At 40.9% G+C, this 26,981-nt stretch overlaps 1 protein-coding gene across 5 annotated transcripts in view; it reads left to right on the top strand.

Annotated features, from left to right (window-relative positions):
• The window catches only part of CPED1 (cadherin like and PC-esterase domain containing 1), a 250,413-nt gene that overhangs the window by 213,662 nt on the left and 9,770 nt on the right, over positions 1–26,981 (top strand). For 3 of the 5 annotated variants that reach the window (XM_032483607.1, XM_006192689.3, XM_032483608.1), the window contains 5 exons: positions 2,893–3,029; positions 14,110–14,330; positions 14,588–14,689; positions 15,096–15,183; positions 19,139–19,285. In XM_032483607.1, coding sequence (XP_032339498.1) covers positions 2,893–3,029; positions 14,110–14,330; positions 14,588–14,689; positions 15,096–15,183; positions 19,139–19,285 — 695 coding nt within the window. Of the gene's footprint in view, positions 1–2,892; positions 3,030–14,109; positions 14,331–14,587; positions 14,690–15,095; positions 15,184–19,138; positions 19,286–22,669; positions 22,819–22,918; positions 26,859–26,981 lie in introns of those variants that run through there. The other 2 variants (XR_004321355.1, XR_001367138.2) reach the window with 2 other exon arrangements.

Genomic DNA, 26,981 nt, shown 5'->3' with positions numbered 1-26,981 from the left:
CGATGCTCTGGCTGTAGCTTTTAAGGCCATAGAATGGTTCCAAAATCTTATTTTTACAACATATTACAATTGTTTGGCAGAAATGGATCCTTGCCAACCTTAATAATGGTCATAATGCTTCTTCAATAACACTAGCTAATATAATTTTTGAGTGATTTTTTTTAATTTAGTTGATTTCTAGCCTTTAGAAAATAATTTAACTGTAAGACACAACCTAAGAATAAAAATCTGTTGCTCAGAAAAGAAAAAATGATTCTTCTAAATTGCAGAAAGAAGAAATCTATGCAATAATCACTGAATGAGAATTACCTTTAAAGAAAATAGTTCAGATTGCGTTTTACGACATACAAACAAAAGCTTTTATCTTATCTTTTTTGGGAAGGAAATATGGCAACTTACACTCTAATACTTCTAATATTGAAAATATAGCTGGATTTTTTCTTCCTAAGTAAAACTGGTTTTATTTTATAGCATTATAGAATCAGGAATTAGTGCTATCATTTATATGATTTTACACCTCATCATGGCCCTAAATCACAGAGTTGAATTTCTTTTCTCCATTATATCACCCAGTCTGATTCACTTAAATAGCTGAAATCTAACTTGCATGAAATATAAAGCTATAATGATAAATCGAGTAACTTCTCCCCAAAGGCAGTTTCATTTCTCAAAATGTTATTCCCTAAAACATATGTCATACTTTATTTCAGAAATCACAGCTTTGATTCATTCATTGTTTAAATATATAGCATAGAATTTATGTCCTTCTTTTTGACAATTTTTGTTGAGCTGGTGTCATTTAAAATGTCAAGAAACCCCAGTCTTGCAGATGTTACACAGATGTCCATTTCAAGCAGTATTACTAACTCACAATAAAAAGGCATTGTTAACCAATACAAAAATGCAAAGAGTTATGACTATGAATATATAGTGTGATGAACCATTGGGGCTAAGTTTTCAGACACCCAGTTGGGCATCTTTTTTTTATGTGCCTGTGATTTTATGCCCACAAACTAATGGTACCCATATTTGTATCTTTGTGCATGCAGTTGGCCACTTTTTTCCTCAGCCTTAGCTAGGTTATGGGGGAAGAGAGTGTTTGGGGAGGGGATGTACATGCTGCTAGATACTCAAGGATCTGAGGAAAACTGAGCCCTTCAAAATATTATTAAATAATATCTCATTGGCAGAAACACATTTATGTCCCCAACATACCACCATCTTATTAAAAAGAAAAGCAATAATCTTTTTTTAAACCTAGTCTCTGAATACATAAACCCACTAAATAAATTCAGCTAGTAAAAAAAAGATGTGTTTATTATGACAACTGTTTGCGGGCTTTTCTGTCACCACTACCAGAGAGACTGCTGGGGCCATATTGCATTTTCAACCGATGATTTGTGATGACCTAACTTAACATGGTAAAAGATCAGCAAATCGGAGACTCTGAGACCGCGATTCTGGTCCAGCCCTGTTCTTAATGGCATGACCCCACTTCCATCATTTAACACCTTGGGCCTCAGTTTTCCTCACTGGAAAAGAAGAGGATGGAAAGGCGGAGATCTCAGGCCTCTTCCAGCGGCATCCAGAGGATTCTCTGTGCCCACAAAATCTCTATGAAGACTCTTCCAGAAGGAGGGTTTGTTGAGAAATTCATCAACAAAAGTTAAACTTAAGGCCGTGTCAAAATCAAATAATATTAGGACCCAAACAGGTGAACAAGGTGGATTATTGATTACAAGCCCTGGATCACAAATCAAAGCCAGAATGGATAAACTCATTTGGAACTTTTCTTTCTAACTCAAAAAGTAGCTGGGGATATTTAGCTCCTCAGTATTTTGAAGAAAAGCATAAAGCGGTGACATCACTGAGGCCTTTTGGGTAGAGCAGATGGTCATTGAAGACATCAGGGCATTCTCCACGAAGGAGACGAATAACCACCCCGTATTTAATATGCTGGTTCACACGCCATTTCTGAAAAGATGGACAACGGATAAACAAAAATCAAAAATCATCTCTTGATTTTTTTTCCAATAAATTATTAACGTGTCCACTCACACTAAAAGTTTCAGTGTTTTGAGTATATGTTACTTATCCATAAAATAAGAAAGATCTTGAACACAGCTTTCTGAGATTATTCATTTGTCTTATAAATATTTCCTAAAGCTTGTGACCTACTTTAGGCCTGAAATCTGCTGATAATGAGGGTCAGTATGACATTGTGACTGTGCTGGGTCCTTTAAAAGCACGTTGTCCCATGAAATCCTCACACCAGTCACGTGAGGAGAACAGTACACATCTCACCTAACAGATGAAGCAATTAAGGCGACAGAGCTAGAAAGAGATGGAGAGATACCTGGCAAAAAGGCCAACTGATCAAATTAAGGAACGATCGCTAGTCTTCAAAATAATAAATTATCAGTATAGGAAAGCCATTGTCTTATCTCTTGACTCTCTTAAAAGCAGAGAATATAGCGATCATTTGACCAGCAACCTAAGTATGTATTAATCTAATAAATATTTGTGGCCACCTACCTCAGCACCAGTGGCTCCCTGTGTACTTTGGTCCTATTAAGTGTCTAATGTACTGTGTACTGTTTGAAAAAAAATAATATTTGGATAGCACCCAATCACCTTGATTTTTCATGAGCATGTGTTTCCACGGAACAGAACTCATACTTGATTTCAGCGTGAACTGTGTTATTTCAGAACATTAATTACTACGTGGTGTGAGTATTTGATTGGCAGGAAGCCATGTACTGTTCCACTGGATTTATACAAGAGCAGATCTTCTCAGCGTGATTTCTGAAATGGTGTGCCACTCTGAATTCTCGAGTTACTGTAATTTCACCAGTAAAAATGGAACCAACAACGTCTGGCTGTCTCTTCCAGGCCAGTGGATCGTGCCTTGCCTTAGCTGTTCAGACAACAGGACCTGTGACTGGAGAGAAATAACATGGCAGCCCCACAACTGCCAATATGGTGTCTTAACTAAGCCTCAGCTCCAGCAGTGCCTGGGAGGGAGGAAGGTAGGTTCCGGCTCCCACAGGGGAGACCTTGAATTTACGCCACCTGCAGCCCCAAGAGCCATGCAGTTGTATCTACTAGACCCACCCCTGCTCGCTCCTTCTGCAGAGGACAGCTAACTGCATGCATTTGGGCTTTTGCACCGTGTTATCATAGCGCAACCTTCACAACTCTTGCTCAGAATGCTCAGTTATTTTCCAACAAGTCTGCTTGACAGATTGAGAAGATTAAGATCGTGTCCCGTGCTGACCCACTTGCACGCTGGTTTTCTCAGCACACGCGGGTGAGAGCTGGCCACTTCAGCTGACAGTTGGCGGTGCAGAGCAGCTGGCCTCGGCCACGGCAGCTCCAGCAAGCCCTTCAGTTAAAACAGACACCCGTAGCTCGCATGGGCAATGGAATGTTCCTGCATGTGAGACTTCGTTCCAGCTTTCCCCTTGCATGGCGTTGTTTCTACACACTAACCATCCTGATCTTCTCTCACGTTCCCCGGGCAGGTCTCACGTGGACCTCGCTAGGCTGCTTTTCCTTTAGTGCAGCTTCTAAGCTGATTTCTTGGACATACAGTGTCTCCTTGCTAGGCGCGCTCTGACTGGGTAGATCCCGGCAGAGCTCGTGGACATGCGAACTGGGCGCATAGACTGAGATGCTTGGTTAACACAGAGTAAGTAATCCTTATCCAGATTTTGAAAGTACTCTTTATTAGCTGGCCATTTCCTTACAGGCTGTTTGTAAGCTCTCCCATACAGGCAAGACTGATTTCAAAAAAATAATAATAATTTTTTTTTTAAGAAGTTCTGTGGATTCCCAGAGACCACTGGGCTGAATGTATGTTGATTTTTCAGATTAGACCTATGATCAGATTTTCTACTAGTAAATGATTTAAGAAGAATGATGGGGGGAGACGCAAGGCACAGGATTGGACAATCTTCTTCATGGAGATTCCAGTGTAAACACCCCAACGTTCATGACTCAGATCTCTGAAGATAGAGCAGCCATATTAGTTTCAAAAAAGGGAAGGGAAGAAAACAAACTTCTAGAAACTTCTGTTGCCATCAGTGTTATTAACTGAGCATTGATTCTATGCAAAGAACTGTGTGGCTTACTTTTTTATACCTTAAATTCTACCAGACTGTCGGCTACAGGAGGGCAGGTAATGTGTTTGATTCCCTGCCGTAATCTCCCTGCTTAGAACGATATTTGACACCTCATAGTCATTTAGTAAATATTTGCCGAGTAAATAAATACATTGAAATCTTGTTTATTCCTAGTCACAAGCCTGTGAGGTAAATATTCTTATGTCTGTTTTCTACTCAAGAATAGTAAAGGTCAGAAAGATCGAGAAGTTCACCTGTTATCACACATGCCTGTGAGTGACTGTTACTCAGACATTTGTAACCACCAATTTGGACAACTCAGCCTTAATATTCTAGAAATGTAGGACTGGAAGCAGTGGAAGTAGTGCCATTAGTAAGTCAGACTTCTCCAAGCTCTTTCAGAATATCGTTCTGACCTCAGAATTTAACGTGTTCAGGAAAATTCCAAGGTGTCCCTGTCTATTAACCTGAAAGTCAGTAGATGTTGAAGTTCATCACTCAGTTCCACGGCTTTGGACAGACACACTGTTTCTCAGGCTCATTGTCTTCACCTGCAGAATAAGAATAAATCTACCTGACCTAATCTGATGCTGTGGGTTAGTCAACTTCGTTGAAACCTAAAAGCCTTCCTTCCTGTCAGCCTGAAAATACCATAGACTGGATGGCTCAAAGAGATATTTATTTCTTATGGTTCTGGAGGCTGAGAAGTCCAGGATCAGGGTACCAGCACGGTTGGATACTGGTGAGAGCCCTCTTCCTGGCTTTGGTTGGCTGCCTTTTTTCTGTGTCCTCATAAGGCAGAGAGAGAGACAGAGACAAAGAGAGAGAGAAAGAGAGAGCTCTGATCTCTTCTTCTTATAAAGACATTAATCCCATCATGGGGCCACCACCCTCATGACCTCATCTGAACCTAAAAGCTCCACCTCTTAATACTGTCACATGGAGGGTTAGAGTTTCAACATGTGAATTTCGGGAGGACACCATGAAGTCCACCGTACTGTCATTGTCCATTTCAACTATTAGCAACTCTACAAAGCAATGGTAAAAGAAAGGGACGATCCTGTCTTCCTGCCTGTTAGAGAGATGATGTTAACAAAGTCTGAAAATAAAAGCCTGTGTTCAGATCAGGTGATCCCAGCAGAGACCAGCCAGCTGGCTGCTAGGCAGGGAGGGCTTCTCTTAGTGACTCTTTTGGTCCAGAAGCATCCTTCCGACCTGCAGGCTCAGAAACTCAGATCTGCCAGCACATTGGCAATGGTCCTGGAGAGTCTGTTTTGTTTACCAGGATGCTGATTTGTTCTGTACACCACAGGGAAGCATTGTGCATTTTTAGCAGGGGAGCGGCACAACCAGAATTAGAAAAACCATTGTGCAGCAGTATGGAGACTGCCTAGGGGGACAAGGACATGGGTATGGGTGCTGGGGAGGCGGAGGCTGTTCAATGGAAAAATTCCATCATGCAACGCTGAGGAGGCAAAGAAAGTAAAGCGTATGTATAGATTAATCCCATCGACGTAAAACCTAACACGTATATGCTTACATACACGGAAAATCCTGGGAGTTACAGGCCCTTCAGAGTGACGACATAAGTGGGGGGGGGGGCACGTGGGGGAGGAGTGGGGTGGTGACAGAATTGGCTATATATTCTGCCTGGCCCAGGGCAAAATGAAAGGGCAGGACCCTGTGTTCACTAATTATTAAGAATTTTGAGGCCAAAGCAGAGCAGTAAATGAAGCACAGGATCCTTCTCCACCCAGACCCTGTATGAATGCCCAGGTCACCCGGCCACAAAGCCAGTTCAGGTAGTAAATTATGGCTGGCGAAGTGTGAAGGGAGCTTTTCTAAATTCAGATTTGCCCCGCTATCCGCAAGTAGAGTGCTTCTTTGAAGCCTTTCGTAAATCGAAATGCAGGGAAATGAAGAGTCTCTCACATTTCCTGCAAGTTCAACTTACAATACTTCGTTTTTGGAGTCTAGCTGTCTCTGTTACCATGAATAGTAGTGAAATATGTTGTGCTACAAAAAAACAAACAAACAAACAAAAACAGAACTTTATTTTAAATCCTAATCAAGGCAGCTTTTAAGGGAATGCATTAAACTGAGTTATCTTTCTCCAAAGAATCAAATTAAAGGCAACAGAATTTGACTGGGCCAGTGAGAATTATTAGGAAGTCCGGACTTCAAACGACATTCTGCTTTCTTTAGAATCTCCAAGTAGTCATTTCTCTCTGTTGAATGTGCTTGTGTGGTTATCACGACCTTTTACATCTTTTTACTACCGTTTTACATTGATGAATGGAAGATTATACTTGGAAATGCAGGCGCCCCCTGTGGGGAGGGAACAAGACACAAATCAGTTGAGATTTAAAAAGGGGTTCAAGTTTCTGCTAACTGACCAGGAATGTCACTGAACTCAATGGCGTGTAAGCAGGACTGAACTTTTCCTACTTCGGTCATTTGCTTGTACTTCAGTGAACAGGAGGCTGATCTCTGAGGAAAAATGGTACAGGGTTTCTCCTCGGAGCGCTTGTATTGGTTTGTATGGCATACTTGTTCGTGTCTGGAGGGCGGTTATATGTGAGACTGCTTTTAAACTCTAAATTCATCCAAATATGAGTTACTTCATTTGTAGGTTTTTGTAGATATGTATGGGTTTTGTGATGTACGATTGTGTTGAATCAGAGCAAAATTCATTTTAAAAGGACAAGCTGTGTTTTCAGTTATACTCTGACACATGTCTCTAGATACATGACTCTTACTTAATCAACTTTGAATGGAACATTTATAAAAATTTATCAGAGCGTAACTCTGAAATCACAGTGAGAAATACATGGGAAATAGTTTAGAAGTAGGATAATGAAGTTTACAACGGAAAAAACTTAGGGGCCTGACCAAACCGAGTGAAACAGGCTTTTATTTTGTTTGTCAGCTGAAAACGCAGTTCAGAATTTAAACCAGTCATAAAATATCCGAGAGAAGAGTGCAATTAAGAAAGGGAAATATAAAAAGGCAGTATTTACTGAAAGTATTTAAACTCAGCTGTGAAAACAGGAAATGTAACTTGAATTTCTCAGTGACATTTGCAAGTTAAGTAGTATCTTGGACTTAAAGGTGTTTACATATTTGAAGTACGCCCAGTTTATAATAATATGTTCTGACTGATATGTGAATTCCATTATGCTTATGCAATTCATTGTTGCTTGAGAGTTTCAATAAAAAAGAGGTGAACAGAAGGAAAGGAGTGTGCCTCACTTTGACCAGGAAAGGATGGCTTGCACATCATGTCCACAATCCAGAGGGAGGAGCAATAGAGATAAATACTTTGTTCTAAGCAGCTAGAAGATCTGTGTCTAGGTGATATTGTTCAGTTGTTTGTTTCCTTTCTTTGCCAAATTTCCTATGTTTGAGAATGTCAGTTTTCATTTCGTTCTTGACTCCAAAGAGCAATTTGGTTGGTCATCTATAACCAGTTTAATTAAAATGCATCGTTGAAAAACAGTCATTGCAATCATGTTACATTTCACGGAGAGATGCTTTGTTGAGTTAGATTTTCATCATGCCTTAAGTGTCATTAGCCATCGGGTCAGTCTCAGCTTCATCTTAGAGCTGAATCACCCCTACCTCACTTAGAAACGGGCATGTATCTAATGCGAACACTGGTGCTCAACCATGGGGTCATCAGAATCACTGCGGAGCTTTTTAAACATATGGGCTATGCTTGATCGTGGACTGGAGGGAATGAAAAAGACTCCTCCTCATCTCACTTTCGTTTCCTTTATTACCGTCATGAAAGCTCCTATTGCATTCCCATATAACCACCCCTCTTGGAAGGTCCCAGTGGGTTCCTGTTAGCTGACTGAGTCTTGTGTTGACATCTACATGCACTTTGCTGGTTCTGAAGACATATCCCACTTATGTGAATATTGAAGGCAGAACCTATGCAGGAGAAAAGAGAGAAAGATGGGAAATTATTCTAAATCAAGGGTTGTTTTTTTTTTTTATTATCTACTGATTCTACAAATACTCAGTTCTTTCCCAGCTTCAACAGATCAGAAGAATCTGAGACACTAACAAGCTGCCTTTGTGTTGACTCAACTCAGATAGCCACCAGTGTTTCTCTTCGTTGCTTTATGATTTGCTCTGCTAACTCTGTCCTTCTTACTTTTGGTGACTTTGCAAAAGGAGGTAAAGGAGTAAAGCACGTGCATGTTTAGGTGTCATCATTGCTCGTTCCCTTTATTCATGATGAAATAAAATGGAATGAAAATTGTTTAATTGTGTATTTCAATGAAACATTCCCAAAATCTTTGTTGCATTTTCACTAATAAATGATACTTCTTGCTATTATTTGTCCCAGGGAACCAATTTCCCTAAGAATAGAAGCCTTTTTAGGCCTCATGTGGATGATAAATTTAGCCTTTCATATACTTCATACTTTTGATAATTCACAGGTGGAAAATATGAATTTAGGGTTTAGTTTTTTTTTTTTTTTTTCCAGAAAGACTTAACATGTAGGAGAATGTGGTAAAGACTAGCTAAGCGTTCCTCAGACTCCTTTCCTTCTCTTCCTGGCACAGAGCTTGACTACATTTCTCCATCTCCATTGAAATTAAGTGTGTGACTATATGACTGAGTTCCAAACAATGGGATGTGAGCAGCAGTGATGTGCACGGTGCCCAGGGTGGGCCCTTCGAACACCTGGCAGCTCTTTACTCCTTCCCCCAGGTAGATAGCAGTGCCTGGTGAGTTCTTGGAAACCATACATGAAGAAGGCACAGTCTACCATCCTGGGACCCTGACTGACCTCCCTGCTCCCACCCCCACACATACCCCCGGGAACCACCTGGACTGTTTTCCTGAGGGAGAAATAAACTTCACTTGTGTTTAGGCCATTGTACATTTGGGGGCTCTGTTTGCTAATAGCACTTAGCCTGTTCCATCTAACACAGGGACCATATAGTGTCGAGAAATTAGAAATTAAAAAAAAGGTAATTAAACCATCTCATGTTTTTTTAAATAAGACTATTTTAAAATAAGCCCAAGCTTTAATAGAGCCTAAGAATGGGATGTGCTTCTAGGTCCCAAGGTCCATGATGGTGTGAAAAAAAGCAGAAAAAAACACCAGTCCTTATGTACTTTCTGGTGACACTTTGCATGCCAAGTTTTGGGACTGGAACAGATGCAAAACTCTTCTAAACACATCTTTGTCTCCCACTGGTGAGCTGTGATCCAGCCGCTCATGACACATGCAGACACAGATGTTTCTGCTCCTCTCCGGAGCCCACCTTAATAGAGCCCACACTTAGCTAGTGTTCCCTGCACCACGGGACCAGAAAAGAGATGCTGCATAGGAAAATGCAATTCAGTCTTTGGAATAAAACTGCAGCTGGGATCCAAAAATACGACTAACATCACTCCTGTGATGGGATTAATGCTTAATCCTGATTCTCTTCGGCCATTGTTCTATAAACGTAGACATAAGTTTATTTAAGCTGATTATTTTTACGTGAATTTTCAAAATGTTTTTAAACAAACAGATTTATCATTATGGCTGCCGCTGTTGCTGCTTTTGGTTTTTTTTTAAATTAATATATAAAGCCAATGTATGTTTGTTTAGAAAATACACATGAGAAAAAAAGGATAAACTGTCATGACATCATTACTTCAAAATTACCAGTTAACTTTCCAGGGCCTTTTCTATGAATCCACAGGCTTTATTTACTTTTACAGGAATGCAATAATTATGTATATTCTCACTGTAAACAGCTTTTTATAAAAGCTAGCTAACACGTTCCCATCACAATATATCCATATTACAATATATCATTGTTAAAAGATTAAAAGAATTCAAGTGTATGAGTATACCTTAATATAACCAATTTGATAGGTATTTATTTTCCTTTTAAAATGTCTTTTCATAGGCACCCTTAAATATTTCCTAGAAGTAGAAAACTGCCAGTTTATAAACACACCATCAAAGTTTCCATTCATCCATTTAACAAATCAGGACTGATTTTACACCAGGCACTATTCTGGATACTTGGGAATCCAACAGTTAAAAAAAAAGAAATTAAAAAAACCTCTCCCTTGTGGTGCTTACACAGTAGTATAAGAGAGGGCCCATTTCCCTGAACTCATCATTGGAGCTTTAAAAATATTTTTTGGGGAAAAAATAGTTATTTTAATGTGTTATTGCTAAAATTGATTATTTTTATAATTGCTTACTGGTTATTTGTACTTAGTGATCACCTTTTTTTTCCCCTTTGATTGCATCTTCCAACCAACACCTGTGCATGCCTAGTATAAGGCAATAATTTTCACAGGAAAGAAGAGTTATTTACAAATTGTAGGGCTAGTTATAAATATTTCTTATGGTAATTTAAACCTTTTAAGGTAGAAGTTGACCTTTAAAATAATAATCTGCAAATTTCCTTTTTAAAAATTCACCGAGTTGAATGACCTAAAAGATATAAAAACTGAATATGAATCATATGATTTAAAAAAAAGGAACCAGTCTAATTCCTGGTCTTCATTTTTAATTGTGTGCGTACACTTAAAAAAGCTGACATTTTGAAGCTAGAAATCTTTTAGTTAGGAATACCAATTATTTTTTCCCAAAACTGCTTCACCTACAGAACAAGCTAAGCCTTCTTAAATTCCCAAGTGCATTTTCATTCCAGTTATAGTTTATCATTTCTATCTTTTGTGAATAGAAAGGCACTGGGAGAAAATCATTCTGTAGAACACAGTCTTCCCAGAGCAGTGTCTACTAAACTCAAAAAATGCTACTAGATATTTGCAGTTTAGAAGAACTTGTTTTGCAGATGGTGGTGAGGACACCTTCTTCTCCCACCCCCGTAGCTCTCGTTAGTCACTGGTCAGCAGTGGGGACGTGAAGGACCCTTCAGAGATTGTTGGTTTGCCCAGTGATGGTCTCTCTTCCAGTCCTTGACCCACAGCCTCCGTTTCACCAGCAATCCTACAGGTGCTGCTGAGAGTCTGGTACAGGGTTGGTAGGACACGAGAGAGGCTGCTGGGATTTAGACATATTTCCTGTCTTTGCCCACATTTTCTCTGAAAGAGCTAATGAATTTAAAGTGCCTAGGAATGCATTGCAGGGCACACTGGAGGCATTCAGAATGCCCCTTGCCTTTGCTGTGCCTTCGCGCTAGCTCCCATTTGTCGTGTGCTGTGCGCCAGGAATCAGAGAAGTCTTTTAAATCTCATTAAAGTCCTCTAAGGTGGTGCTGTGACTTTCCCCATTTTACACATAGGGGAACGAACCCCTGAAGAGGTCACATAATTTGTCTAGGTCATCTAGTTAAAATAACAGCACCTAAGAATTCTGAAACACAACTCCTTTGCCTCTGCCATGCGTGGGTGGGCTGCATCTTTGTACAACTCCACAGAAAAGACTGAAAATCTAGAAATTTATTTTTCTCTTGGTTACATACAGCTACTTGGATTTTCCTAAACCTCTGTGCCCCTCTCTGTAGCCCACGTTACAGACACCTGGTTGATCCTGCTGGCTGCCCAGAGATACACTGGGAGGGATTGCATCCTGATGCTGAGATGAAAAGAACCCGTAAGAAAAGCCTGTGGTGGCAATTTACTTCAAAAACTGGATCTCAAAGGTCCCTTACTGGTTTTAAGAGCTGAGTTGTATTCCTACCCAACCAAATTCATATGTTCATGGCCTAACTCCCAATCTCTCAGAATATGACTATATTTGGAGATGGGGCCTTTAAAGAGGTAATTAAGGTAAAATAAGGTCATTAGAGTGGGCCCTAATCCAGTGTGACTGATGTCCTTATGAGTAGAGGGCATTAGGACTCAAACACACACAGAAGAAAGGCCACGTGGAGGCACAGGGAAGACAGCCGCCTACAAGTCAAGCAGAGATGTCGTCAGGAGAAAACGACCGTGCCAGTATCTTGATCTTGGACGTCTAGCCTCCAGAATCACAAGAAAATAAATTTCTGTTGTTTCTGTTGTTTAAGTCGCCCAGTCTGTGGTACTTTGTCATGGCAGCCCTAGCAAGCTAACATAAATGGGGTTGCATAATTACTAGACTCTGAAATTAAGAGCCTTCCTAATTATTCAAAGTTTACTTTTAAAACTCAGAAATAAAACAAACAGAAATAGTTACAGGTCAAATCTGGTAGGAAGAATTTCAAATGATTTCACAAATCATTTTCTCGTACTTGGATTTTATGGCCCCAAATGGAACTTGACTGGGGCATTGACATCTTCTGTTATTCAGTTGAGCCTGATGATACTTACAATAACAATATTTGATCTGAAGGCGAATTCTGAAGGATTTCTTCTCACAGCTACGTGAATACACTTATCGTGGGAAGAGTAAAGCTTTGCAGAGTCTCAGTAAATTCACTGTGGATGGACAGATGCAGTAGTGCCTGAGAAATGATGGCCGTGACTGCTGTTAAAATCAGAAGAAAGTATGTGCATGACTAATGGAAAGAGAAATCTCAACAGAAAGAGAGAGAGAGAAAACAAAAACCTGAAGAACAAATTAAACCTTATCCAAAGACATTAAAAGGAATTGTTTCTAACAAAAGTCCCTTTGACTTTCAATTCAATAAATATTTTTAAAATGCATGAAGAGTACTGTGGGGGAAATTAGAATTTAGAAATTAACCTTGACTCTGACCTCAAATACTTCTTGATATGATATGAGACAAAAGACACAGACACAAATAGCCATAATTTCATGTAGTCTTTGATAAAATCAGTAATGGAAAAAATATATATAATGAAATCACAAAGGACAGAGAAGGTCACTCGGGCTGGGGCGTTGGACACGACTCACTGGGAAAGACGTTTATGTCGAGTCTGGAGGCTGTGTAGCATTTATACAGGTGGGGCTGCGGAGGGAGGCGCTTTCTAGGCAGATGGATCAGCACAAGGGAAAACAGATGTTGTTGAGTGCAAATCACGTTCAATGAAAAAGTAGGAATCTGACCTGCATACATGAGGGGAAGCGTTGAGAGGATGGGGCCATTGACCCTGCACTTGGAGATAAAGGACCTGGATTTGAGTCCTGTGTTTTCCATTTACTAGATTTATAACCTCAGTCTCCCTGAGCTTCAAATTTTCTCATCTGTAAAACACAGATTATTACTCACACCTCATGATTATGAAAATTGAAAGTGAGTACCCTGTGTGAAATCTCCACCCAGCAAAACCTGATGTGCAATAAAAATCCAGCAAATGTTAACTGAACCTCAGGAGTTTAGGCTTCATTTTGTAGAATACGGGGAGCGAATAAGGTTTTTGAGCGTGAAAGTAAAATTACTAGAACGAGACTTTTGGAAATTTCCCCCAGTGTTACTGTGTGTAGAATGAATTAGAGGACAGCCATTGTGCAAGAGGAAGGCCCCCCAGGCAAGTGTCGACCTTCGGTGGGATAGCAAGGAGGTGATGGTGAGAGACTTCCAGGGCAAATGACACTGGGATATGCACCCTGCGACATAGACTGCTCTTCAGAAAATCAGATTCTAGTCCTGTGACTCTGCTTTCAAGTAGTGGCTTGACCTCTACTGAGTTAGCTAACTTCTGTGATTCCCAGTTTTCTTACCTATGAAATAAAGGGATTGGAAAATATCTAAGTATTCTTACAGCACTAGAATACCTCATGCCTATTTGAATCAATAAAACTTGTTAAGCTGGTTCGATGAGAAAGTTAAGAGCTTAAGGCAGGTAGAGAAATTGAAGATAGCATAAAGAAAGCAAAAAGCTTTGAACATGAGTTAGTGGGTCAGGGATGATGTCATTACTAGGAATACAGAAAAGGAAAATGAACGGGTTTGGGGGAGAATATGACTAATGTCATTTCTAACAGTTTAAAGTGCTGTCTTTTAATTCAATTTGTAGCTTTTTGAGTTTTCAACAAATTACTTATTTTATATTGTCTCCTCTACCATGAAAGGATCAGATTTGAAAGTAAATTTTTTTTAACTTATAGATTCTTTTCATTGGAGATTCAACCAACAGAGGGATAATGTACTATCTGATCGAAAGATTGAATGAAACGTTGCAGGAATGGCAGAAGGTGCATGGCACTAAATTCTATCACAACGTCAATGGTGGGAAGACTTTGATCAGTTACTCCTACTATCCCCAGTTCTGGATAAGCCCTTCATTGAGACCGACATTTGAAAAAGCACTTGAACATCTCTTGCAAAGGTACAATAGAACTATTTTGAGTGAAACAATGCCACAAGGTACTGATGTTTTACTAGCAGTCATAATTGCTCACTCTATATCAAATGTGCTGAAAAGCTTAAATACCAAGTAATATGGCTGAAAACGAGTTGGAAATGACAAGGAGGTCCCTGTGATCAGGATGCCAGATATGGTTCAATGCAATGTGAGGCAATGCTGCTAAAATGTTTACCATCTGTTTCAAGGCAACATGTGTTGTATTTCTTTCTGGATTTCAGATCACGTCCCCTGGAGAATACCAGCCAGACTGTGTTGGTCGTTGGTGGTGTTCAGTGGCTTAATTCCAATCACCTGCAAATTATTCATAAGGTTTTGAAGAGGTAAATTTCTGCAACAAGAACTGTCATTGGTATTCTAGGTTTTAAAAAAAAGTTACTCTTGATGTGACTGAACTTTATCAATATTTTATTTAAAGAGCGACTTATAATTTAGAAGCTGGTACTTAAAGTCCAGTTTAAAATGTTTCAAGATGCTTTTGTGTCCAATCACAAGCTGACCCGTCAGCACCCAAATGTACATTTACTACAGATGAAAATGTGCCCAGTGACACGTAGAACTCTCCCCACAAAAAAAGACCTAATATACATCAAATTCGTAAAATGAGAATTGCGTCCTGTGTACCAATGATCACATTCTAAAAGAATTCCATTCCGTTTGCTTATGTAAACATGAAAGTCTAGAAATGTAATCAAAGTTTATGACTTTAGAATTCCGATTATTTCACAGGGAAGATTTACTCAATATCCTTGTGATCATCAAAACTTTGGGAATTGGATTTCATCTGCCAGTGGATGGAGTGCATTTCTTAACACAGGTAAGCCCATTCTCTCCAGGCTGTGTGAACTTCATGGCTCCTAGAAGGGTCCTTGCTGGTGTCTGAAAAAGGACCCAAAAGGCACTGCAAAATGTTCAGCAACCTTCACAAAAATTCAAAGATATTACACTTAATGATTATGATTTCAAATCAGTTATAATTATTCCTGGAAATAAGGAGACCATAGCCCATCGATACACTGTAAATAATGCTTTGAGTTCATAAAGGAAGAAAGGGACTGTCAAAGTCTGAAAAAGATAAAGACCTGAGGGGTAAATGAGAGGGGTTATGCTTGAAGTATCTCCTGACCTCACTAGTGTTTCGTGTACCTGTAAAGGCTCGTGCTGAAGCCACACGTGAAGTTGTCAGTATCAGTGAGTATCAATCACCCTTTGGAAAGGGTGGCTTTTTGAGGATGATTTCTGACTGACTGCTCTGGAAAATCATCTCTGAAGCGGTGTCATTCGTTTTCCCTCTGGTTGGATATTCATAAATGAAAGGAGTTAGAGGCCTCTGGCCAGTTCTTACAGAAGATAATAAATTGGTAGCTCAACTCTGAATAAAAGTCTCTGAAAAGGAAGGAAGGACAACATCTGTAGGTAAGAGAACCAGCTGCTCTTGGCTCAGCGAGGAGAGCTCACAGGCAGCCCGGTCTGTGTGTGGTCGCTTGAGGGGAGCTCAGGTTGCACTGGGAATCAGGGAGACAAGACGCTGTCCATTTAACATGTAAACCGAGGGAGATTTATTTCTGTGTCAATTCTGAGCGCTCCTGGCTTTCTCCAGCACAGATTACAGGGACCTCCTCTTCCATCTCAAAACTTCGCCTGCCTGGCCACCAGATCTGTGATGCAAAAGCAGAACAGATAGAAAGTGCCCCAAGGAAAACTTCCGAATTCAGCCTCTGGGAGTCGGAAGGGGTTACGTTCATCTAAAGTGAGTTGAAGTGTTCAGCAGCTGGGGTAGCCGGAGGGTTTGAGGGTTTGAGACGGTTGAGGATTAGAAGAGGGGTCTTTTGTTCACCTTCTCTGTAGGATATGAGTTGAATGTCCTGTAATCGCATTTGAAGGCTGCAGGTCAAGATTGCATTTCCTTCTTGAGCAGCTGGTAGCTCCACTTTACTTCCGTGATTGTAGCGTCTCGCAGGGGCTGGAGTGCTTGAGAGGCCTGCTTCTATTTAGAATGAATTCACCTCAGCAGACGGTTCTCCGGCTACTGTTAACCACTGTACCTGCCACCAGGGCTTGGACAGTGCTCATCGGTCTTTTCAGACTGGGTGAAGACCAAAGGAGGGAGGGAGAGGAGGGAGAACGACAGAAGAGAAAGGGGGAAGGGGGAGGGTAGAGCTCAGTGGTAGAGCATGTGCTCAGCATGCACGAGGTCCTGGGTTCAATCCCCAGTACCTCCATTAAGATAAATAAATAAACCTGATTACCTCCCCCCCCCCCAACAAAAACAGAAGAGAAAGGGGGAATAGCAAGTGGAGGCAGAAAAGAAATCTGAACTCACCATCACCCTCATTGCAGCCATTCAAGACGTGGCCTCTGCCTTCTTTGGTAGACTTGCTTCCAATGCATATACACACGTGTACACACACCCACACATGCACACACACACTCGCTCCACCACTGAGTGTGCCATGCTCTCAGTCACCTCCAGGTCTTTGAAGTCACTGTTCCCTCTTCTTGGAGCCCACGTTCCCACCACGTGGATGACTTCCAGGCACCGTTTCAAGTGTTAGTTCAAATGTAGTTTCTTCTGGGAAGACTTAATGGACACCCTGCACTCAGTTGGCTACTCCTGCCAAGAGCTCCTGAAACAGCGTCTGGGGTCCCTGTTCACGTCACTTGGCAGGTTCAGTCCTTGGTTTTGTGTCTCCCCTGCTGGACTAATCCCCGTGAGAGCGGCATGGGGAGGGAGCTGTGCACTGCTCACTCTGGGACCCCAAATGCAAAACACAATTCTCAGCACACAGAAGACTCTCAAAAAACACCTCACGCATGAATGAGTGAGTGATATTTTGTGGGATTTGGATGCTCCCAGATCGCCCCTTCGGGACTGAGACACTCATTCCCCTGGGCTGCTGGGGTTGTGACCTGAGTCCCAGTAGGAACTGCCCTGGGCTACAGACACCCAGCCAAGTCTCAGCCCCCTTGCGTTCATTTGTCCCATCTCAGAAGGGCCATCCCAGCTCTAACACTCCTGGTGGGATCAGCAGAAGCCTGTGTTGCAAGGACGCTGCAATTCAACGTCTCTCTCTGCCCAGTGCATCTTCCCTCGCTCCCGTGCAAGTGTTGATCCCAAGGGCGCTCTTCTGTTCCCCCGTTGAATGCAAACTGCCGGTTCAGAGTCTGTTTCCCAGAGAACTGACCTTTCTCTAGCAACCACCTACTGGAAAGTTTCTTCTATCTTTTATAATTGGACCCTTTAACGTTGAGAGGGTACTTGCAACTGGACAAGAAAAAGCCTACAATCTTGAGCCCCTGGAGTATCATTTCCCAGGTGCTGGCACAGACTGAAGTCCCATCTCTCTCTTTTCCTCTGGGTTTCTTCTTATGAACCTTTTCTATTCACTACTATATTTGGGGGGAAAACACTCATCTTTGCACGTCATATAAAAATAGGTGTGCAAACACAGTGGGGAAGACAGGAAGTTAGGTGTCATGGTACTGCTTCTTTTACCTGGCAGCTGGATTTTTAAATGCAAGTGATTATTTACTTTTTTACCTGGATTATGAAAAAAAAAATTTTTTTTTTTTTTTGCTCTTTGGAAAAGGAAAGGGGCATGCAGTTCCCTCCCTGTGTCCGTTTGGGTTCTCAAAGAGACAAACACCATGACGAGGTTACTTGAAGGGAATTTATTAGAAAGAATGCCTGAGAATCAAGGAAAGGATGCGGGAGCAGGCAGGAGGCGTTTCAGACCACGACGCCCAATGCATATCACTCAGTCTAGCACCAGATATTTTTGTGTGTGTCTGCTGTGTGTTGGGGACTGTGTTTAGCTGTAATGTGTCTGATATGAAGGGAGTGGAAGAAGGATGGACTAGATAGGAAGAGTCTCAGACCACAGGTCGGTCTGAGAAAGTCTTGGCCAAGCCGATGATGAATCCTGGAGTCAGAGTAAGTTAGTGGAGGAGACCCTCTTCTCGGCAGTGGACCTGCACTCTCGCCGAGCTCCATCATTGCCTCAGACATGGCTGGGGAGGGAGGGAGGAATATGATTTAGAGAAGCAGCAGCTGGAGCCTTCGCTCAATTCCGGGGCTTCCTGGATGCACACTCCCCGTCTGTTTCCCCAGCCCCACCCAACCAGCAACCCTCACCCTGCCCAGGAACCCCCTTTAGAAATCTCCCTGTCCAGCCGTCCCCCTGCCCCTGCAGAACTATTCCTTTTTCTCTCCTGGCTCACAGCCTGGAATATTTACCTCCAATAAAGGACTTAGTAAGTGTTCACATATCTGTTTCTCCTATTTGAATGCAATGTCTGAAGAGCAGGTACCACGATCAATTTTTCCTTATTTTCCCGTTGTCCCTCAGTGCAGAGGTAAGCGCAAAATAGATACTAATTAATATTCAAATGACTAAATGATTAAGAGTTCAAATAGATGGAGACAGAATTTGTGATTCTTAGTCTTGGCTTTTAAATTGAGGATTTTAGATACTTCCAAGGTTTCTTTGTGGCCAATAAACCTAACTACTTTTCATAGACAAGAACGTTCCAAACTGTGTGTCACTATAAATACTGATGTAAGGCTGTTTTGTGTATTCATAAATGTTTATATTTATATTTTGAAAAAAATTAGAGCACATCTTTATTTAAGAAATGCGTGGGAAATTAATTCTTTACCTCACAATTGAGACCAATCTGCAAAAAAAAATGACATATACATGATTTTACACAAGTGATTAAATCATGAAACAATCCTCTTAGTAAAAATCTCATTCTCCTTTACAACACAGAGTGAAGTTCAGAATTTATGGAAAGAAAATTTGGTTATTCTGGATGCTGCAAAAAAATATGGCTACGAAGTGGTTGACACATTCACCATAACAATGGGGCGACACAAGGAGTTTCTGCAGGGGGCGTGTGGATGTCATTTCCATGAGGTACCGATGCTGGCCATCTGATTTTTGTAGCTTTTGATTTTTTTTTTAAATTCCTCATTGTATCTTTGATTGCATTGCCAGTCTTATTTGGATTTAAAAACTACGTCCAGCGGAGATTAAATGACATATTCATTGCCACTCAGCCAAAGCAAGTAGCAGTCACAACTCGAGTCTCTACAAAATCGAAGTGTTAAAAGAAATTAATGTTTATGAAGACATTTGAAAACTAGAATCACTGGTCAACACAAACAGGAGGATGGCAACCTGGAGAGCACCTGTCTTTTCTAATAGACTCCAAGCCTCCCCATCAGGAATTGTGTCCAAAGACAGTGGCACGTGTCTTTAGTGGAGGCAGCTTAACAGTCGAAACAGCTGAATGTGCTAAACTGATGAATGACCTCCCTCCACTGGCTTATCCAATGTGTTCACAGGAAGGCCTGTGTTTTGAATAGTTTTCCCCTTCCTACTGGTGGAAGTGATTTTATTTGTAGCCAGTAATTGAATAGTCTTAGCTGATAAGGTGATAACTGAAAATACTTTTTTTTTTCCTTTCCCTGCTGTCTTATCAGCTCTGTGGATTATTTCCTCCCTACACTGGAGTAGAATCTGCGGGTAGGTCCCATCATTTTAAAACCACTTTCAGATAAGAATAGGACTCTAATCACTGTCAGGCATAAGAAGAATCTCAGCTAAGCACTAAAATTGCCAGGTCTGTGTTGTAACCACGTGAAGTTATTTCCTCCCCCTAGCTCAGACTTGCCTCAGTCTCAAAAGCCCAGAGTGGGAGAGAGAGGGCAGGAGGCTTCTTTCCTACTCCTCCATCTTGCTTTGCTGGTCATCTGCTCAGGGTAGGACAAGAAGTCTTACTTGAGTGGCGTAAGTACAGCCCATCAATGTGCTTTCTGGGTGTAGCTTGCTAATTCTTCCTTTTTAGGATGCTCTTGTGGACTTCCTTGAGGAAACCCCTCACTGGGACCCTCTGATCATAGCTTCTCTGACACAGGCAATACCTCTCTTATAGCTGCCTTCTTTCCTTGGCCCCTGGGCTTCCAGTTGTCCAGCCCTCTGTTGGGAGTCATGTTGCTTCCCCAAGCATCCTCTCGGAAAATATTCAACATGGCACTGGGCTTCCTATACTCAGTTGCCCACATTTGGTCCACAAGAAACACTCATGCATCCTTGCTCTGCTGTTGCTGCAAATACAGTTAGCTCCCAGTGCAGCCCTGTCTCTCTCTCCCTCTCGCTCTAACTTCCACTCTCACTCTTGTTCTCTCACTCTCTCTGCCACCTTAAAGCCGACCTATAGCCACAGTGACACATAGAAGCTCCATTGCTCCCCAACCCCCAGAGGACACGTGTCCACCTCCTAAAGCTGGTCCCTTGAAGGCCCTTCCCACTTGACTTAGAACAAAGATAAAGCAACTGCCCAAGATCAAGGGAGACCACAAAGAATTGGAAGAACTTCCTTTATGGAAATTCTTTCTCTTTCTTATTCTCTTTTTCCTAACTTTCAATCAGACAAGAGTTTGCTAAACTGGATTTTGTCCACACTTTTGCAGGTTTTGCATACATCACCCTTACATTGCTTTTAGAATGTGAGTTTACTTGGCTTCTGTTGTTGGCTCTAGATCTCAGGAGCTTCGGCCAAAACTGGGTTGGAAAATGTCTCATTTGATCATCCTGTCATATCTATTCATTCTTTCTTGTGTGGCTCCCTTTGTAAACCAGAGTACATTTATTAGTGGGTTGACTAGTGAGGAGACAACTAAAGGTTTTTTCTAACCCTGCTGTCAGCCCTATGGTAAGTATGAGAATCCATCTTGGTCCTCAGATTTTTACTAATATAAAAGTCATTGATGTGCATTGGTTCTTCTGTATGTTCTGCTAATGGATTCCCATTATATTTGTGTATGACAAATGGAACCGCATCTCAGAGAAGTGAGTCGGGAGTATGGCATTTTGAGTTTTGATTTAGCAACTTGAAGCTTGGCCATGCTGTTGCAGAACAGACTTTATGCCGTAGGATACTGTGTATCTCCTTACCTCTTCCATAAGATAATACCCTCCCAGTGCCTCTCCTACCTGCAAAAGGTCAAGACTTAGAACAAGAGCAGGTAGTTTGGAAGAGGAAGAAACAATGAACTTGCATTGGAGCCAGCCCAGTATCGTAGCTGGCTGCAAAAACATGCCAAAGATCGCTAAACTCACAGAAAATGAGGACTTTGCAAGACAGCATACAGGTTGGATTTTTTTTTTTTTCTGCCTCTTTTAGAAAAGGTTTATTTATTCATTTTTACGTAATGTATCTTCAGTTAGTATTTTGGGGAAGGGTGTGTTTTTCACTTTTCAGCTTTAGTGCTCTGGAAGTCTGAAAAAAGAGAAATCCACCAATGATTTCCCACATGGCTCCAATTAAAAACAGAAGTTGCCCTTCCCACATGACGGCATTGCATGTATCCTCTGCCACAGGATCAACCAGTTGTCAGTAAAAGTCATGGTATTTGAGAACTACAATAAATAATCTTTGAACCATCAGAACTGGAAGATTGGCTTATAATCATTACTAATAGAAACCATCCTTAATTTGCATAATCATGATTTAAGCATGTCAGATAAAATTATTTCACTTATTGGATTTTATAATTTTTTGTGCACAATTATTATGTACACATTGTTTTTTATTAAACCCTATTTCTAACGTGTGCCATCTTAATGGCAAGCTATACAGGTATCCCCCAAATTATCTGTTGATTCTGGAGCAGTGTTATCCATTTTGAAGTTTTCATGTTTGAGCTGAAATACTTCTGGGAGTGTTTGCCTCTCCAGTTACAACACAGAACTGATAAGATCATCTTTCTCAACTGACTCCCTTCATCACAAAGTCTCTAAACCCATTCATCTCTTAGGCACAACTGTTGCTTAATTCTTGAACAGTTTGTACCACTTGTACCTCAGGAGGTTTCCAGCACTGACACTGATGTTTGATAATCTTTCTAAACCATCACCCAACATCTTCAATCACTGTTAGCTTATTGTAAGCAATCAAGAAACTCCAAACCTTTTTGCAAAGGATGATTTGATGATGAATATAACAAGCCGGGAAAACATAGGTTGTTAGTCCCAAGCAAAACATATTAAAGGGCAGAAATTCATCAATAATAACCATTTTCCTCTGTGCTCGACTTATGAACTGGCAAAGGAATTTGTCAGACCGTAAAAGCAAGAACTAAGACCTACTGTACTAAAGCAATAAGAATTTGGGTTTGGGAGCCTTGTATCTTTTGGTGTTCAATTACACCATTCTCACAGTAGATTCACAGATACCTGAGAAGGACTGTTATAACCATCAGTGTGAGATCTTGATGCGTCCTCTTTGATTTGCAGTGAGAATTCTATCACAGACATAACAAACCTGCTGCGGTGGGCTCTGGCTGCCCTAGGTGAGATTAAGGTCTCGAGGCTTCTCTTTCATCTGTCAAGGCACTGAGAAAGGACATGTTGCCACCGTGAATCTATAAACAACTTCCCAACTGGTATGCATCAATTTTGACTAAAATGTTCCTACTGATTAGAGAAGCAGGTGTTTCTCTTTATGGGGAGAAATGGAATTTTGTTTTCCCGGTGTTTTTGCAGGACAACAAACAGGATCCAGGTAGCTCTTGCCCAACGGTGGTTTTGGATGGTGCCTTTAGTTGTGTGGCAAACATCTACTGTGAATGAGCTAAAACCTGGAAAGGATGCAAAAATATTACCAGCCTAAGCCTGGCTACAGAAGGGGCAAATCCGCAGCCAGTTGTTATCTGATTATCAGGTAGTCTGACCAGCTGTACAGACCTTATATGATGTCTCTGTTTTCGGGCTGATGTAGCTGTAGCCTTTGACTCAGTCAAAAACAAAACATAACAAAACACAAAAATCCTCTGGCGTCACCACTCAGCTCTAATAGCAACAGATTTCCTTTGATTCTGGCACCTTGGAAAGAAGAGATTCTCAGTTCTTTGTCAGAGATGATTTCCTGTTATTACTTAATCTTAATTAAATTAGCAGAAGCTTATCTGGGCTAGAAATGTTTTCCTTCTGTATTTTGGGCCTAAACATTTTCTCCTTTTGACTTACTTTCAAAGTTTATCACAAACACAATAAGGAAAAAACCCTTTGAATTCACCTATCTAAAAAACTGAAGTAATGCCTTTTCGAGAGGGAAAAAAAAACCCGATCCAAATGTAATTATCTTATATAGCAGATCCCAGAATTTAACTATCAGCATGGCTATTTTTAATAAATTAGTAACACCACTTTAACTCAACTAATTGTGAAGCGTCTATGTGAGCATTGCACTAGAAGTAAACAAATAAATAAACCTTTTCTAAAAGGGACAAAAAAATAAAAATTAAAAGCAACCAATCTGTATGCTGTCTTTCAAAGTCCCCATTTCCTGTGAGTTTAGCAACCTTTGGCTTGTCTTTGCAGCCAACTATGATACTGGGCTGGCTCAGAGGCCAGGTCATTGTTTTTTCCTCTTCCAAGCTACCTGCTCTTATATTTGTAAGTAAAATGAACTGAGAGGACATTTTGTAGGTGTCATAAGCATCTCCAACTCAATGTGTTCCCAGATTGAGAATGAATACTCCCGTTCATCTCTCTTCTTCCCTAGTACTCCTGAACTTACTCAGTTGCTCTGTCATTTACAAACTCAGGTCATCCTTGACTCCTCGTTATCTTTCTCCAGCTCCCCAACAACTTCCAACCAGCTAGTTACCAATTTCTGTTTACCTTCTAAATATTCTTCCAAGTCTTTCCCATGTACTCTGGTCCGTTTGCCTCGATCTTTCTTATTCTTTTACTTAATCATCCAAAATTTGTTTTTTGAGTCCAGTTCTTGAGATAAACAGTAGTAATGCAAAAATAAATAAGACAGACTTTCTACCTTCAACACATTGTACTCAGAGGGTTAGGCATAAAAATCCACATTATGAAACAATATGGTAAGTGGTGTGTTAGAGATATAAATAGTGTATTGTAGTAACACCAAGAAGGGGCACCTAATCCAATCTGAGAATGGACTGAACCTCTCCTTGAAAACTATCCAACTTTATTATTAAAGGATGAGTAGGCCCTAGTCAAGGTAATTAGGTGATGGCCATTCCAATCCCATAGAACAATGTGCCTCAAAGTAGCTTTGAAATAACCTGATGTTCTCAGGAAATCACAAACAATTCTGTATCTTGTAGAACGTCAATTATAAAAGGGACCTGGGAAAACTTGGCTAGGGCCAGATCATGGTAAGAGCTCAGACTTTATCCTATAGGTGATGGAGAGTCAGTGAAAGATTTTAGAAAGAAGTGAGATGGTCACATCTCTTTGTTTCAAATAGGTAAGTCTGACAACAGTGAGGGGGAAAGATGTGAAGAGGATGAAGTCAGAGAGGGAAGTTAGGAGACTTTTTCAGATATCAGGGGAGCGATGATAAAGGCTGACCCAAACCTGGACAGAGACAACAATCATAAGAGAGAAGCAGGCAAACATAAGCCCTATTAAAAAAAATTAATGTCTCTAGATCTTATCAGTGACATGAGGGAGCAGGAAGAATCAAAAATTATGCCTAACTTGGGTGACAGATTAGAGAACCGAATTGGCAGTTGAGACAGGGAGTAACTGAGAAGGCATGGGCTTAGGGAAAAGATGAGGAATTCCATTCTGAACATGTTGTGCCTGGGATGCCTGTGGGACATCCAGGTGGAGAGATCCAACAGGCAGTTGGATACACAAGTCTGAAGCTTGAGGGACAGGGTGGGGCTGGAGACAAAAAGTTGGAAGTCATCATAAAATAGGTAAAAGTTGAAACCTTGGAAATAGATCATCCAAAGAAAGTGAGCAGAATATGAATTGCAAGGAAGGGACTCTTGGAAACACCAAGACTGAAGCAACTTTTGGAGAAATAGGAGCACTTGAATTTAGAGCAGAAACTTGGAGGAGAGCTCTAGTAGAGGGTGGTGCTGTGGAAAGGGGGAATTTGCAAGGAGAGATGAAAACAGGGTTAATGTTGTCAAATGCAATAGATACATCTATTAAGATAAGGATCTTTAAGTAGTCATTGATTTTTGGCATTGAGAAGATCCTTTCTGATCACGTGAAGAGGAATTTCAGTAAAACCTTGAGGGCAGGAAGTAAACTATAACAGATTGATGAGGTGTAAGAAATGAGAAAAGGGGTTGGGTAAAGCCTTTCAACAAGTAAAAATAAGAAGAGGGAAGAGATACTGGACTTAGAAAAGGAAGTGGCCTGGGGCAGTTTGTAGGAGGAACAGTTTTGGCATGTTTCTGGGAAGAGGAAGAATTGTCAATGCTATTATAGAATACAGGAGCGGGTAGGACTGCTGGAGAAAGGCCCCTGATAATTTGGGACAGGATCAGGTCAAGGACACTGGTAAATAGTTGATAGGATGCTGGTAAATGAACAAGGTGAGAGGGAGGGTCTTCTTTCCTATCATTCGTTTGCCCTCGACTATTACAAGATCTTCATCCTGGAACCTTCACCTGCAACTACTTGAGTTCATCTTTCATGCCCCGACCAAGGGTAGTGTTTCTACAATTTAAATTGAATCGTGTCATTTAACATTTTTCAATGGCTCTGTACCTAAAACAGAATCACAGAAGCTTTCACTACCTACCATCCCTATACCCGCCCCCCCCTTTAAAAGTAATTAAATACAGTCCTTCTGTGTAAAGTGATTCGTGTTCATTCCATCATCTGCAAGTGAATTATAACCTTTTCTAGTTGCTGATCAGATTAAAGGTCAGTCTCTGGTGAGAATGAACTCATTAGCCATAAGGGAGTCCAGCCTTCCCTGAGGTGGGTTGGAACAAAAATCCTCTTCCAAAGGGAGAGTCCTGTATTGAATGGTAATAACAGCTATAACATCACGGAATCTCTCCTAAGAAGGGTAATGAAATGGAAGAGGAACAAAGAAAAGTGACTCTGTGTTGAACTAGTATTATGACCCGTAAGGTAGCCATTGAGTCGAACCTCTGCAGTCCCGGATCCTGGAATGTCTGTGTGCCTAAGAGAAGCGGACCGTCACTATTTCTATGCAGCGAACACTCATTTCCAGGGGTTTAACGACCAATCTTCAAGGGCCATGCTGAGATGGACTTTGAACTACCTTGATTAGCATTTCTTAACTTTGTGTTTTAATATTCTAGCCTGGGGAAACCAGGATCTGTGGTTTGGGAAAGACTGTATGCCCCTCCACCTTCAGGACTCTCAGATAATACTAGTATATTAAATGATCCCATAAGCCCCTACAGCAAAGAAACTGTTTAGCTTAGTTTGACCCAGTTTTTCCAAAATTTTGACCACAGAACCATTTTTCTTTTTTTAAATAACAACTATTAACACCTCACTAAACACACTTTGGGAAAACTAGCATAGAGAATGAGCGTTTAAATTATGCATGGAGTACAGATTAAATGTGGCAGACTGACCACAAGCATTCATCTTCTCTTCCACTTGAAACTCCACTAAAGAGACTTTAAGACATAAATCTTCACCACCACCCAAAAAAAAAAAAAAAGACAGAATAAGAAATAACTCATAACAGACAAGAAATCCAAATTCATTTTAAGAAGTCTGACTTAGCCTGTAGGAGAAGTACAATGTAAAGTGCCTAGAGGGGAGAAACACCAATTATAGGAGG

This window comes from Camelus ferus, chromosome 7 (assembly GCF_009834535.1).
Source record: "Camelus ferus isolate YT-003-E chromosome 7, BCGSAC_Cfer_1.0, whole genome shotgun sequence".
In the NCBI taxonomy this organism is placed as follows: Eukaryota; Metazoa; Chordata; class Mammalia; order Artiodactyla; family Camelidae; genus Camelus; species Camelus ferus.
The sequence above is the reverse complement of the archived record's forward strand: the minus strand, read 5'-3'. Positions and strand labels throughout refer to the sequence as shown.